The 14,920-nt window shown below is 52.8% G+C and overlaps 1 protein-coding gene across 1 annotated transcript in view; it reads left to right on the plus strand.

Annotated features, from left to right (window-relative positions):
* The first annotated feature begins 3,011 nt into the window (after window positions 1–3,011).
* Window positions 3,012–14,920, plus strand: part of PRDM6 (PR/SET domain 6) — a 106,251-nt gene continuing 94,342 nt past the window's right edge. Inside the window, exons 1-3 of the mRNA XM_066277950.1 lie at window positions 3,012–3,070; window positions 3,556–4,153; window positions 13,123–13,430. Of these exons, the coding sequence (XP_066134047.1) occupies window positions 3,571–4,153; window positions 13,123–13,430 (891 nt within the window). The 5' untranslated portion in view covers window positions 3,012–3,070; window positions 3,556–3,570. The remainder of the gene's footprint in view (window positions 3,071–3,555; window positions 4,154–13,122; window positions 13,431–14,920) is intronic.

Consider the following 14,920-nt stretch of genomic DNA (forward strand, 5'->3'; position numbering starts at 1 on the left):
AAATCCCTGAGATTTTCTGGCAGCGCCAGAGCTGCGGTGACCAAGCGGGCCCAGGATCAGCTGGGTGAGTGGGAAGCGGCAGATCGCTGCAGTGCGGGGTGGGTTTGGGGTGGGGGGTGGACCGCACCGACCGCTGGGGGAAGCTCAGACCCCCGCTAGACTCTCCCCCAGACCTTATTCATGTGCTCCTGGACTCCTGAGCCTTCTGAGCTCCCCACAGAACTTTAGACCACTTCCTACTCCCTAAGGTCTCTGGGCTCTAAGGTCTGGCCGCTTAGAGACCCGCTTACGCCAGGGTCGGCTGGGGAGTCCTCCAATCTGGCGGGTCGGGGACACCACACTTTCGTGTATTGGGAAAGGGAGGTTCCGCTAACCTCAGTTTCTCCTGCTGGCCCGGGCAGCAAGGGGAGCCACACGTCCCTAGGGTGCCCCACATTTCTCCGGCGTCTGCCCGTCTGTCTGGACACCGAGGGTCCAGGTTTGGCTAGGGCGCGCAGGGCCATGCACTTCTGCCCGTCTGTCTGGACGCTGAGGGTCCAGGTTTGGCTAGGGCGAGCAGGGCCATGCACTTCTGCCCGTCTGTCTGGACGAGGAGGGTCCAGGTTTGGCTAGGGCGCGCAGGGCCATGCACTTCTGCCCGTCTGTCTGGACGAGGAGGGTCCAGGTTTGGCTAGGGCGAGCAGGGCCATGCACTTGGCGCTTCACTGACCCGGGTTTGAAGCTGCCTCCATCACTGATTAGTGGCGTGACTTCAGGTAACCTGCCTAAACTTTCTGAGTTTCAGAGGTCCCATCTGCAGTACTGGGGTTAATGGTAATGCCTTCTCCGCCTAGTTGCTGGGCATACGAAATGTACCTGAAGCGCCTACCCGCGCCTGGCATGTGGAAAGCGCTCACAAACCGGTCCGCCAATCTTACTATGAGGGACCCCAGGGCTTCCCGGAATGTGGGAAGCATGAGGCCTCGGAAGTAGTTGTTGTCACTAGCGTCTCACATTTCCGAGATTTTCAAGTGTGTTTTGGGGACGGCCAGTCCTGTGGGCCCAGCGTCGCAGTCGGATTGGGGAGAAACAACAAGGCCCGGAGCCGCGGCCGCAGCGTGTGGGCTCCCGTCCCGGTGCTCGGATCTTTCCCTGGGAACGGAAAAGTCTCTTCGTTTCTTAGCATTGAACCTGGAGAGTGTGAGAAATAGTGGCCCGACAGCCACTATTTGGCGGTTCTGCGAGCAGATGAACTGAAACGGGCCTGGAACTTCATCTCGTCCTTCCAATGAAGTTGCTCAAAGCCCGCGGAGCTTGCCTGGTTCGCCTCGGTGTCCACAGTACCGTGGGTTTTCTCTCGTGGTGTCTGCCTTTAACTTGGGTACTATCAATCTATCCAGGGATGACTGATGACCTTGTCACAACGACGCCAGTCAAAATATTTTCGGTCCAACCCTGTCCCAAACAGCATTGGGGCATCTCGCGTGAGACCCGGACAAAGTCTAAACAGCGAATTTCCCATACTCAGACGAAATTAATGGTGGCGGGAAAACAGAAACAAGCAAAAATCAGTAAAGTGTGGCTAGTAATTGCTCAGAGTGGCGTGTGCTAATAAGTTGTTTTGTTTGGGCAAAGATAAATGCCATTTCTTTGAGGTGTGGACAGAACACCCAACTAGGAGAATGTGCCTAAGTGGGTCCGTTTCACAGACCGTGTTCGTGCCCTCCCCCACCGAGTGCCTAATTTTTGGAAGTGAGACAGCGCAGGGAAGGGCGGGCGCGGCCCTAGGCGCAGGAGTGGACAAGGTGGTGGGTGGGGCCGCGCTCCCACCTTGCTCCTTGAATGCTAGGTTTTGGGGCGAGAAACCTATATCCGTGACCACCCAGGGCAGTCCCAGGCAGCCAAAGGCAAGCCTCGCCCGTGTCTGGCAGCAGTCGTACTACTAGACGTAGCTCTGGATACTTGCCTCGGATGCCAACAAGAAGGCGCGAGTCCCCTAGGAACACAACTCGAGAGGGAGCAGGCTGAGCGCAGGGTGGTGTGGGACTCCATTGCAACCGCCGTCCAGCCCAGCGGCCAGGCTCGAGTCCTGCCTAGACCCATCGCCCTTTAGAGATCCGCGGTCTCTCGTCTTCCCAGCGTAACAAAGCCTGCCTCCCCTCTGAGGACTGAGGCTTTCAATCCAGCGTGCCTTCGCCCCGCCCCCAACTCCCCGCTTCTTATCCCCCCCACCCCTGCATTTTTTGCTAGAAGTTGCGTGGCGGGCTAGGCGAATCTGGCACCCAGCAATACTTCTGGAAAAACTGAGACGGGCAAAAGCTCAAATCCGGTCCCGGGACTTGGCCCACTCGCCGGGTCGCACGCGCCTGCCCGGATGCGGACAGCGGAGCGTGAGAGGATGTGCATTCCGGTGTCCGCGTTTCCACTGCTTTCAGGCTCAGGGCAGTGAGCTGGCACCTAGAAAAGACACATCATGGGCAGAAAGAGACAACTGGCGCGCGGGAGACGTCACGCCAAAAAAAAAAAAAAAAAAAAGTCGGGGGTGGGACGGCTGAGGAGGTGCCTGTGCGGGAGAGGCGCACGGGCAGTTTGCGGATCCAGCCGAGTTAGAACTTCCTTCTTCCCTCTCCCCTCCCCTTCGTTCATCTGGCCGGCCTCCCACCTCCCCCACCCCTTACATCTCTCTCTCTCTCTCTCTCTCTCTCTCTCTCTCTCTCTCTCTCTCTCTCTCTCACACACACACACACACACACACACACGCACACACCACTCGTATTTTGTGCTGTCGTAAAACCCACGTGTCCAGCCGAGAGGCTGCCAGAGCGTGGAGCCGAAGAGCCGGGACGCGGCGGCGGCCGAGCGCAACCACACACAGCGACCCCGTCCCACGCCCGGTCCGCCCGCGCTCTCGGCAGCGCTGCTCTCGTGCCCTCCGCGGGCCCCCGCAGCCCCTGCTCGCCGCGGGATCTCTAGGTCTGCCTCCCGCGCTGCTAGGGGCATGTAGCACAGCCGAAGTGCACACGCTCCCGCACCCTCCCCGAGACACACGCACGCACGCACGCACCCGCCGGCGGCGGCTCCGAGTTTTCAGGTAAGGCGAGGCTCCTCTGGGGCTGCGGGTCTTGGGCCCGGGGATAGGAGGCTGGAGGTCCTGGGCTTGGCGGGGGTGGGTGGGGACGAGGCTGACCCGCCTCCTAGCGCCGGAGGCCAGCGCGACTCGGGCGCTGCGCCACTCCGGCTGGGGTCGGCGCCGGCCGAGGGCGGGGGCTGCGTCTGCAGCCGAGTTCTGCGGGGAGCGCCTTCGCTCCGGCTTCCACCGTGCACGGTCGGAGCTGGGCGCCCCGCGCTGCGAGGCGAGGCAGCGTGCACAGCTCCCACCGCGCTGTGCGGCGGCTTCAGAGTAAACTTTGCGCCCCAGCGGAGTTGGGAGGAAGGAGCCACCGAACCGGGCTGCCGCCGCAAAGCCAAGGGCTCTAGCTCCGGCTCCAGGGTCTCGGCCGCCGTCCTGCCCACCCCTCTCGCACCAAACCCCGGGCCCGGCTCACGCGCACCCTCCTCTCTGTCCTCTGCCCCCAGCGTGAGGCATCGGACATGCTGAAGCCCGGAGACCCTGGCGGCTCGGCCTTCCTCAAAGTGGACCCAGCCTATCTGCAGCACTGGCAGCAACTCTTCCCGCACGGCGGCGGCGGCGGCCCGCTCAAGGGCGGCGGTGCCGCGGGGCCCCTGGGCGCGCCTCAGCCTCTCCAGCCGCCGCCGCCGCCGCCGCCGCCGCCGCCCCCTGAGCGCGCAGAGCCGCCGCCGGACAGCCTGCGCCCGCGGCCCGCCTCGCTCTCCTCCGCCTCCTCCACCCCGGCTTCCTCCTCCACCTCTGTCTCCTCCGCCTCCTCCTGCGCCGCCGCTGCCGCCGCGCTGGCGGGTCTCTCGGCCCTGCCCGTGGCGCAGCTGCCGGTGTTCGCGCCTCTGGCCGCTGCCGTCGCCGCGGAGCCGCTGCCCCCCAAGGACTTGTGTCTCGGCGCCGCCTCGGGGCCGGGGCCCTCCAAGTGCGGCGGCGGCGGGGACGGCCGGGGCGGCCCGCGCTTCCGCTGCAGCGCGGAGGAGCTGGACTATTACCTGTACGGCCAGCAGCGCATGGAGATCATCCCGCTCAACCAGCACACCAGCGACCCCAACAACCGTACGTAGCCGCAGCCGGCGCTCTCTCCCGTGGCGCTGGCGCCGTCCAGGGCGGGCGCCCGTCGGGGAGGCGGGTCGGACGAGCGGGACCCCGGGTGGCGGACTGGTCCAGGCAGCGGCCCGCACTTCCCAGAGCGCAGTGGCAAAAGTTTTCTGTTGTTAGAGAAGGAAGTAGAACGGATGGGGTGTCCGGGTGGCACCTGGGGGTTACCTCTTTCCCTCCTCTCATCTTCTGCTTCGCAGCCCCAAGTCTGTGGGACTCCAGTCGCTCGCCGGCCGGGGGCTTTCAGATCTGTGCCCTCCCGGGGGGGACAGAGCCTGGGCAAGGTCGGCTACTGGCAGCGCGTGATGGGGAGTCCCGAGAAAACACTACAGGGGCCCAGAATTTCTGGGGAGCACGGATTCCAGGGCTGGGTTCTCCTCTCGACCTTACTTGAGCAGTTAACTGAGTCCGTTCGTTCTCGGGCCGCGGGACTGTCTAGGCTAGGGGAGCGGCCAGGAGCTGCGGGCCGGCCGGGCCTCACGGGAGTGGGAGTTTGGGACGGTAACTCTTTGGTCAGTTTCTCTCTGCAGGCAGGCATTATTTTTAGGTCTACCATTTATTTAGAAAAGAAAAAGAAAAAGTCAGCTGCTTAGTTAGAAGATTTCTGTCTCCAGGATAGGGTTGTTCCCTGCGGATCCCACATTCTCCTTGCACCCTCGACCCTGCAAACGTTCGCAAGTTCGCCATTCGTAGCCAGGCTTACTTATTTGTACAATTTGGGTGACAGTCATTTAGTTTAAGGAGCTTACTCTTCTTGTCTCCCAAGTAAATAGCAAATGCCTAATCAAACACCAGGTTTTATCCAACGTTGGTTCCTGTATTCCTACTTTTGAACGCTCATCACTAGCTAGTACGGTTCCATTTTGAGATTTTTGGAACAAGAGTCTCAATGAAGACCAGAAATGTACGTATATTGCTTTACACCCGATTCTTTTTTGGTAATTTCAAAAGTTATGATATGTTTACACATAATGTGTTGGGTTAAGTGCTAGATATACTTCCAGAGACCTCTGGAGAGAACATTAAATCGGGTTAAGAGAGTCAGGTTGAAAGCAATACAGGATTTGAAAGATCAGCACTCATCATTTTCTTCCTCTTATTTCTTCATCTAGCTTCTGCGTGTAGATCATAAACATTTTTATTATTCTATTTAGAATATGTCCCTTCTTGCAGAATGTCTACCACTCCATGAACTTTTCAATTCGTTGTAAAACCAAAATACCTTCAGGTTATAGTTATTGGAAGGGCTCTCCAAGTCATTACTTTGATGAAACCACTGGACATGAACCTAGTGGTTAAGCTGCCTTAATCTTTTCATAATAGTGGGAGATAATTGTTCTAATGGAGATAATTATTATTAATAAAAAAGGACAGTTGTATTTACTTTGTTCCTTTTGACTCTGGAGGTTAAGGACTGGTTTAAAACAAGGGTTTCCACTCAAGTTCTGCAGTTAAGACACTTGTATTTCAGAGTGTCAGAAAAAATTAAAAAATTATATTGCCTTAATGGAGTGCAAAAATACTAACTCCTACTGAATTTCTTGTATTGTTGCTTTCAAAGCAATTCTTTTAAAATGTGAAATGAAAAAGGTAAATGCTTGGAAAAGGCTTTTTTTTTTTTTTACTGTTAAGTATAAGTGTAGTCACTGTGCGCTGAGAATGCTTCATCAAGCTTGCAGTTTCTCTTCTGAATTGAATCAGTGCAGAACAAGACACCAGCAGTGTACCCCAAAGCCCTATACTGTTTATACAATGTAGTTTTGAGATTCAATATCGTCTGTCTCACCAGAGAAGAACCTAGACTAATCAGCAAAAGAACTGGGATAGATTCTGAATTAATACATGGCTCTCTGAACCAGTTTATTGCCCAGGTGACTTTTTTCTTCTGGCTGGAGGAAATGAAGTATGATTTATTTAAATTATTTCTATTGGGTTAGTCTTTTGGTATCTCCTTTTGAGTTGAGTAGATTGCTTCAATATACAAAGTACAGGAGAAAAGACAAGGGAAAGGAAGTCAGACTGTCCTATTAGTTACACTTTACGTTTCTCCCTAATTAAAGGGCAATTGAAAAAGAAAATAGAAAGCAGGGGTAGCTCTGTAATGCTGAGAGACCAGGTCTCCCGTTCCTTTAGGAACTTCTCTGGGCAAGCATGGACACTCATATCAAACCAAGGGATTGTATTACAAAGATGAAGTGAGAGGTGATTGAGTTTAATCTAACTAAGGGCTTAAAAGAAATCAGAAATGCAAAGGATGGGAAACTGGTTTCCCTGGGCCGGGGAAGTTGGTGTATTTGTCACTTGAAAGAAGGTGGAAATCAGAGCTCTCCTCCTTCCCAAGTCGTAGTTGGGTGTGTAGGGGGGAGGGTGTGAGAGGCAGGCAGAAGGAAAGCACTTATTTATGATATAAAGATTTCCCTAGTTTTCCTTTCAGTCTTTGGCCATCTTCCTCTAAAAGAACTATTGAGACCACTGAGAGTGCTTTATTTTGTTACTTAGTATTTAGTCATTTTCTCTTTTTCTTACAAGGCAAAGAAAGGGCCTCCTCACTTCCCTATATTCTACAGAAGAGTAGCATTTTGCTTGGGATCAGCAATGGAGTGACACTTGTGAATCAGTAACAGTAATCTCACCTTGAAACTTTATTGGCATCTGTGGTAATACCATGGTGAAAGGTCTTTTAACTCTCTTTCCCACAAAAAAAGATTTAAAAACAGCAGAAACCATACAAGCTAGCTGAGTGGGCTTTTCTATTATATGTTATCTTAACTGCATGTATTCAATTCATTCTATGATTGAAGTACATATTCCACTGAAACCCTGAATGTTTAGCTGCCTCTTCTTTCATCTCTTTAAAGCCTGGTGGGTGGGGCAGACTTTAAGATAATTGGGGGATGGACCCTTTCTTCCTCTTGTATAATTTTACTGCCCTCATTGCTGCTGGGTTGCCTGAAGCCATTGATACTGTTGGGCTCCGTGGCAGCGGCCCCTTCTCAGGTTCTGCTGTGTTCTTTGAGACCCTGTCACTACTCTTGAAAGGTAGTAAGAGGCAGCCATGGGCGTGCCTGGCATTTGTGTTTATACAGAAAGGGCTGAGCCAATTAGCTTTTCATACCTTAAAAAAATTTTTTGTGCAGCTGTTCCCCCAGTATCTTGCAGAGAGGTGAGAGGTAAGTAAGCCCTCACTGAGTCTCCCTGCCGAGTTCAGGACCTTCTGCAACTCTCCCAGCTGAAGGTCTCTCTTCCAGTGTTAGGGGAGCTCTGCTGCGGAGGGAGCAGCACCAGGAACAGCGAGGGCTCTAGTCTGTCCAGTTGGTAGTTACCACCCTTTCCAAGAGTTTGGAGACAGTGGCCAGGAGAGAGAGAAAAATCTGGGCCTAGCACTATTTTTTCCCGGTTGGGACTCAGGGAAAGAGATAAAGGAGAGTATTTTCTGACATTCCCCAATCTCTTCCAACCCAGTTGGAAAACAGGTCCTGTTTGGGAAGCTCCGGAGTCCAGTCACCCACCAGCAGGCTTTCCTGCCGCGGGAGGCACACAGGCCGCAGACCCCTGCCCAGCATCAGGGCTGTCAGTGGCCAGCTAGTGACTTTGACTTCAGACCTGGTCCCTGGTGGCAGGGAGGCCGGGCGTCAGTGTGTGGGCTTTTGTGTTGTTCTATTTTTCTTTTCTGTTTTTTCTCTTTTTGTGTGCGGGCCCAGCCCCATCCCATAACACACATGATTTAGTTATTTTACATCATTCGTTATCCTGCGCCTTGAAACTGAACATAGAGCCATATATTAGATTGAGGTTAGAAGAGGTGGCGACTGTTTATTTAAGGTGATAAAATGGTCCATCAGCAGTAATCTCCATCGATATGTGCCACCAGGAGATGAAGGATGAGGGGACAAGCCACAATTAATTGCCCTATAGTTTTGTAGGAGCGAGTGGAGCCAGCCCAGACCCGCTTCGATCTCTCCTCGCGCCTCCTATTCATCATCTCCGCGTTGTATATGGCCGCTTCGCAGGGGCAGGGCCAGCGAGGTTTATCTCCACGCAGTATTCCCTCCCCGCACACACGGCACTCCCATCTAATTTATTAATGCAGTCATCGGGAGACAAATAAAAATCTGCATTTCCTCCCCCCACTCTTTCTTTTCCTCCCCCTTTTTGTCTCTCCGGCTTAGCCCCAGGGCCCAGCCGGCAGCCTGACGGAGTGTGGAAAACCCACGCCTCCGAGATGGGCCAGGAGCTTTAAACTCGCCTAGGGAGAACCCTCCAGAAGGTTCTGCGCCAGCTGGGTCTCCAGTGGGGCCCGACCCAATCGGCTACCTTTCCTGGTGGCCTGGCTGATTTCTCCCCTTTTGCTCCTAGACCTTATCCTCAGAGCCTAGAAGACCCTTGCTGGGTAGAAGGAGAGGACCTGGTGGGTGGTGAGGCCTATGGGGTCTCCGGATTTCTGTGGCAGCAGCCACGTCTGGCCTTGCAAGCAAGGCCTACGCTGGCAGGAAAGGGGGTGAGGTGTTCCAAATGCAGACTAGTTTGGGGGCCCTCCAGCCCACAGCCTGACTGCTCACTGCAGGCGCCGTCCATCGCCACCCCTCCTAGCCAGCTGAGCCACCGAGAGGGCTAGGGGAGAGGGCTGGCTGGAGAAGGAGGGAAGAGGGAGGGCGTGAACCCTGGTGCAGGAGGCTTCCAGCTGCCCTTGCCCCAGCGGCCGGCCCCCTTCCAGAGCGCAGGAGGAGCTGCCGGCAGGCGGCACTCCTGGGGCAGCGTTACCCGGCCAGGATCGATGGGCGCCGCCCCATCGGGCTCAGCCTGCGAGACTGAGGGCTGCGACCTCAGCGGTGGTTGGGGAGGATTTATAGCCCTGCGGCTACCTCTGCCCAGGCGGGGCGGCAGGCTTTTCAGCTGCTCCTTCGTTCTGTTTCCCGAGGACTGGGGAGGGCAAGCGAAAGCTGCGAGAGGCGTTTCGGACCCAGGCCTGTCGTTCCCGGCCTGGTGCTTCCCATGGGTCCAAGTTCTGCCTGCACCCACACATGCCTCCGGGCCTCTCCAGACACCAGAAAAGCCCCTAAACGTTTTATATTTCCACCTTTCCTAGAATGCCAAATGAAAGTACCAGGAAAAACAAAACAAAACAAAAAAATAAACAAACACCTGGCCTGTTTTGCCCCCTTTACCTTAAAATAGATCTATTTTCAATTACAAAAGTAATGGATGTATGTGTACAAACATTCAAACAGTACAAAGGCTATGAAATGAAGAGTGAAAGTCTGCTCTTCGCTCCTCTTGGCCTGGTGTTGAAGTCAGTAGGTGAAAGCCTGGAACTTAATGATAACTCCTGCCCTTATTCTGGGACCCATAAACAGGAGCATGAACAGATCTACTCAGGGTAGGAAAGGGAACATGATTTCTTATATAACCCAATGCTAAAATGGCATTTCAAAGTATCTTGCTTGGAGAATATCATAATATTTGTCACAGATAGAGAAAACCCTTTATGAATAATAATTATGAACTTCTGTAAAAACTTCACCTGATTTTAAGAGAAAGTAGAGACATTCATTTACCTCCTTTTTATGATTACAGATAGACTTGTGGTATGTATTGCTTGGTATGGAATGCTGTGTGTAATATATGGATTTTATATGTGTGTGTCTAATCTTTTCATGTAGGTGTTTATGGCTTGCTGTCTAGAAAATACTCTGCTGGAGTGTTTGTCTACTTGTGCCGCATTTGTCAACCTCGAGTAATCAGTTTCTTGTTTTAGACATCCTCAGGCCTCTTTGGGACTCCCAAGACATAAGTCAGAAGCCAAATGTTCTCAGTGGTAGAGCTTTGTATATTAAAAAAAAATACAAAACAACAACCTAGCAACGTTAGGATATAACATGTATTTTGATGTAATTGGTCAACTTTTCTGACAGAATATTTTGATATACCGTGAAGTGGGTTATAAATTGGGAAGACTCATTTTGGGTGGACTAATTAAAGTGGGTTGTCCTTGCCTACTCAGCTGTGGACCTAACATGCATGTTGTCTCCTAAATATTGGAAGAGACCCAGCTTTTCACTCTGCAAAATCCTGCTAAGCTTTTTTCAACATCACATGGAAACAGATGAAACTTAAGTTGAAGAGAGCTTTAGAGAACGTCTTGGAGAAAGGACTAGCCATAATGTTATTATGAATAACAAATACCAAAAGTGTGCTTGCTCTCTGTGGGGTGGTGGCTAAGGTTGGTAATTGGGTTCCTTTATTACTGATATAGTTGGTGTGATGGTCCATGTCGTGGAGATTTTGGAAGTTGACAGAATCTCTGATATGTACTGTTAGGGGAGTGAATACTAAAGGCTTTTGCTTCTCACCCTTTGTCTCATTGAGCCAACCAGTAAGGGACAGTCAGTTAATCAAAAACCTGGGGTGATTTATTTTTACGGGGATATTGCCTTTGCTTATTGTCATTTGTTTTAAGCTATTTTTGTTGAGGTGCTGAAAGGTCATCTCTAAAGTTAGGCACTAAAGTTCAAAATTATGGACAATATTTACTTTTCAATATATTTTCTTACTTTAACTCCAGTTCAAGAGTGTGAGAAAGAACAAGAGAAATCTCTGTAATTCAGTCATACTGCAGCAATTTTTGTGCCCCCCTCCAAGTAGTGATTTCAGTGAAATATTTCAGTTCTATAGATTGAGTTATGAGTTTCGATATAAGAATATCCCAGCTTTCGTTAGTCTTCCTGGATCTCTAGGTTTGGAGGGTTTGAAGTCAGGCAGATCTGACTGTGAATCTTTCTCTACCAGTGTCGTTTCTGGTCTGTGGTCAAGTTATATTGCTCATAAAGTCTCGGTCACCCATCTGCAGAATGGGGATCATGACACTTAGATATAGTATGGTGATTGTTTGGGTCAAGATACTGGCACATAGTTGGCACTTGGTAAGAATGAGTTTTGGTCTTTCTTTCCATTCCCCCTTTATCTTGAAGTTTTTACTTTTACAGTCAGAAGCTCGAGAGGGTGTTGTGAAGTATATGTGTTCTGGAAGGGCTGACATGTTGGGAAGGGTGAGAATACATTCCAGCTAGGTCCTAAGGTCAAAAGCAGAGCCTGACATAGTTTTTCATTAGTTTGTGTTGCTGGAAGAGGGGCCCTTTTTGTGATGGAGGTTCAGAGGCATGGACCCGTCACTACCTGCAGAAACTGGTTTTTGCTTTTCACTTGAGACGCTTGAGGACCCCTGCGAGGAGTTGCAGTCAGAAGGCCCCCTCATTTCCTGGGTTCTCTTGGAAGGAATGGAGAAGTAGCTGACCCTGGAGAGGCAGAGCTGACTGGAGCCTTTCCCTGAGATGGGATGCTCAGATAGTAAACCCTCAGCTCCCCGTGAAGCAGATAGCGAAGCGAGGGGTCGCCCACCATGCTGGGTTTTGATAAAGCGTTCCTTGGGTGAGGATTCTTCACTGACTCACTTTGTCACAAGTTCCTTGGGCATTTTGTCTGCTTCAGCATGAAGAGGGCACACCCGGTACGATCCGCCAGGATTGGCTTCGACCAAGACCTGGGGACACGGAGGCCCCAAGGCTGACCCACACTCAGCACTGGCGCACACGCTGGTGCTCCGGCTCTCGCCATCTACTCTTGCTGGGACTCGCTCACTATCAGGCTCAGTGCCACGGGGCTCTGTTGCTCCAGGGAGCCGCTGCTCCCCAGGGAGGCTGGGCCAGGGAGGCCGGGTTGCGCCGGCGGGCGCCGAGGCTGTCTCCCCGAGGCAGGTCTGCAGGCCCCGGGCGCAGACACGGCGGCTCCGCCAGGCCCATTAATAACCCGGAGGGCGCTGCGATCCGACAGCGCGGTCGCCGCAGACCCTGTCTCCCGCGGCCGCCTGGCCTCTTCCCTCGGGTTTGAGTCGAGGGACGCTGGGTGTCTACAGCCCGGCCTCGAGGGTGGGAGGTCGCCTCCAGCTCTGGCTGCTCTGGGGAACGTCGGGTGAGACAGCTTCACAACTCTCAGTTTGTAACGCCAGATAATAGCATGCAGCCTGGGGAATCAGACGTCTGGGCAGGAGAAGGAGCCCCTGCCATTGAACCCTCCTGATCATTAGAGACCCATCACCCCAATCGTTAAATTTGCTCTTCGTTTCTTTTTGGTTTCTGGGGAGACCTGGCCCTCAAGCAGAGACACCTCTAACCCTCCAGGACAGCCCTCCTTTTCTCGCCAGTCTCCACCTTGCTGCAATGCCCAGCGCGGGCCCTGCCCGAGGCGCTCGAGGGACCCCCGGCGCTGCCCGGGTGGCCAATGTCTGGGGCTGCAGCTCTGCTCTGTGGCAGGGGCTCTGGGGGGCGTGGGTCCAGAGGAGTGGGGACAGCGCTCCCCAACCGACAGCTCGCCCACCTGCCCGGGTGATTTATAAAGTGCCTTCTATAATTGCAAAAAGGGGCTAACCAAATATCATGTATCTATCTGGGCGAGCAGTGTAGAGTCTCTTAAAGGTATCGTGTAGGCAAGAGGCAGGCCTTCTTGTCGGGCGTCCTTCGTGGCACTCCGATAAACCCCCTTTGAGACGCCAGGTGGAGGGAGAGCCCTCGGGAACCCGGGGAGAGGATGGGGGAGAGGGAGCGGTGGACAGAGAGAAACCGGGAGGAGAAGCCGCGAGCCGTCGGTTCCTGGAGACGCAACGCCAGCCGCACCCAGCTCGGGAGGCTTTGTGGGGCGCCCAGGGTCCCGACCCGGTACCAGGCGGATTGGGGAGCTGCAAGTTCCGAGGGGGCGGTTCAGGCTCACCTCTCCTGCTCCCAGTAGCCTCGGCGCCCTCGCGGCGTCCTCTCCCTTGCAGGTGGCTTAACGGGGCGGGGGGATAACGCTGTCGTCTCCGGGGTTTACCCGAGGGTGGGCCCACGGAACTGCGGAGTTAACCTCTCCCTCCCCTCCCTCCCGCGTGTCCCCGGCAGGTTGCGACATGTGCGCGGACAACCGCCATGGAGAGTGCCCCATGCACGGGCCGCTGCACTCGCTGCGCAGGCTGGTGAGCACGGGCAGCGCCGCGGCCGCCGCGCCCCCGCCGGAGCTGCCGGAGTGGCTGCGGGACCTGCCGCGGGAGGTGTGCCTGTGCACCAGCACCGTGCCCGGCCTGGCCTACGGCATTTGTGCGGCGCAGAGGATCCAGCAGGGCACCTGGATTGGGCCCTTCCAGGGGGTACTCCTGCCCCCAGAGAAGGTGCAGGCCGGCGCCGTGAGAAACACGCAGCATCTCTGGGAGGTAAGTTGCCAGCCGCCCAACACCTTGCCACTGGAGCCAAAGCCTTGGCCCTCAAAAAGCCTGGCCTTTGGAGGGTGTCAACTTCAGAGAGAGCCTCCAGTGTTTCCCAGAGAGTAACAGTGGAGAATAGATTCCTCTGGTCATGCAAATACTGGTGTCTGCCCCCACCTGCAATAAAGAGATGCAGAGCCCCACCTAGAAGACAGGGCCTGCAGGTTTCTACAGGTGGAATCACCTCAACATGTCTCTATTCCAGCTGGGATGGATTTGATCTTTGATCTCCAGGGATCTTGAGAGAAAGAAAAACCTGCTGAGGAGATGGAGCAGAGAGCTTGGGCATTAAAGGATTGAGCTAGGTGAACTCTGTGTCCCTTCTAAGCTCTTCGAAGTATTTCTGTGCACTGAGCAAGAAGGAGCACCAGCATGAATAGGAAGAAAAAGAGTCAGGCTCCTTTTGTCAGATAAAAACTTTTTGTAAACACTGAATCTGAAAGACTGCAGTATGTTTAATTCATAACTGTCAAAGTTCCTGAAGTAAGCAAATTATATATATATTATATATATTACATATATATATTATAATATATATATGGTATTATGAAGCAGAAATCACAAATCCTGGTTGTTCTCTGTTGTCCTTTTGTAGTACAGTGATGCAATCTTCAAAAAGATAGAAAATCAAAACATAGAGTAACTTTGAGTGCTTTGGTAAAACCCAATTGAGGACAGTGCTTTAATAGCACAATCTTACCTGAAGTTATTATTTAAAAATAACCTCTTTGAAAAATGTTAACCTGAGCTTTCTCCCAAAGCTTCATGGCTGATTATTGAGGTCCATCCCTGAAGAGACAGACCTTTAGCCTGTAGGTAAACCCTCACTATGTAGCCACCTCCTAACCATGGAGTTATTTATGAAATACAAGATGCTAGAAGTCTTACCTTTAAGGGGAATATGTAAATCCTACTGAGGCCAGGCAATAATATCGAGTGGGAATAGCCAGAAGAGAAAGTGTACTTAGAGGTCTATTAATGGGTCATTTTTACTGCAGTTGGTCCCTCACACTTGGCTCAGTGGCCTGTCAAGATGACTATTTTCACTGTGAGCTGCCTCAATATTCAGTCACTAAAACTCATGGGACTTGATAATTCACTCATATTTTTGCTGAACACTCATTCTGCTCAGCACTAGGTTAGGTCCTGGAGATACAGTGTTGTGGGAAACAGATCGGTCTCCAGAACTCTTAAGAGACTGTTGGCAATTGTGTTGTGGCCTGTGTTGCAAAGCCTCCTTTGATGGAGGAGGAGCTAAGAGTATGAGCTCACATCACAGCCCAAGAAGACTACATGGGGGACATGGACTACATACCCTACAGTTATCCTCTGGTGCCCTGTGCCTGGCACCCTGGTTCCATTTCACTTTAAAACTATTGCTGGAAGATGATACATTTTTAGTTTTTCTGGGTAGGATCCTTGAATGAAGGGAAGAAAGA

This window comes from Saccopteryx bilineata, chromosome 4, assembly GCF_036850765.1.
Source record: "Saccopteryx bilineata isolate mSacBil1 chromosome 4, mSacBil1_pri_phased_curated, whole genome shotgun sequence".
NCBI lineage: Eukaryota > Metazoa > Chordata > Mammalia > Chiroptera > Emballonuridae > Saccopteryx > Saccopteryx bilineata.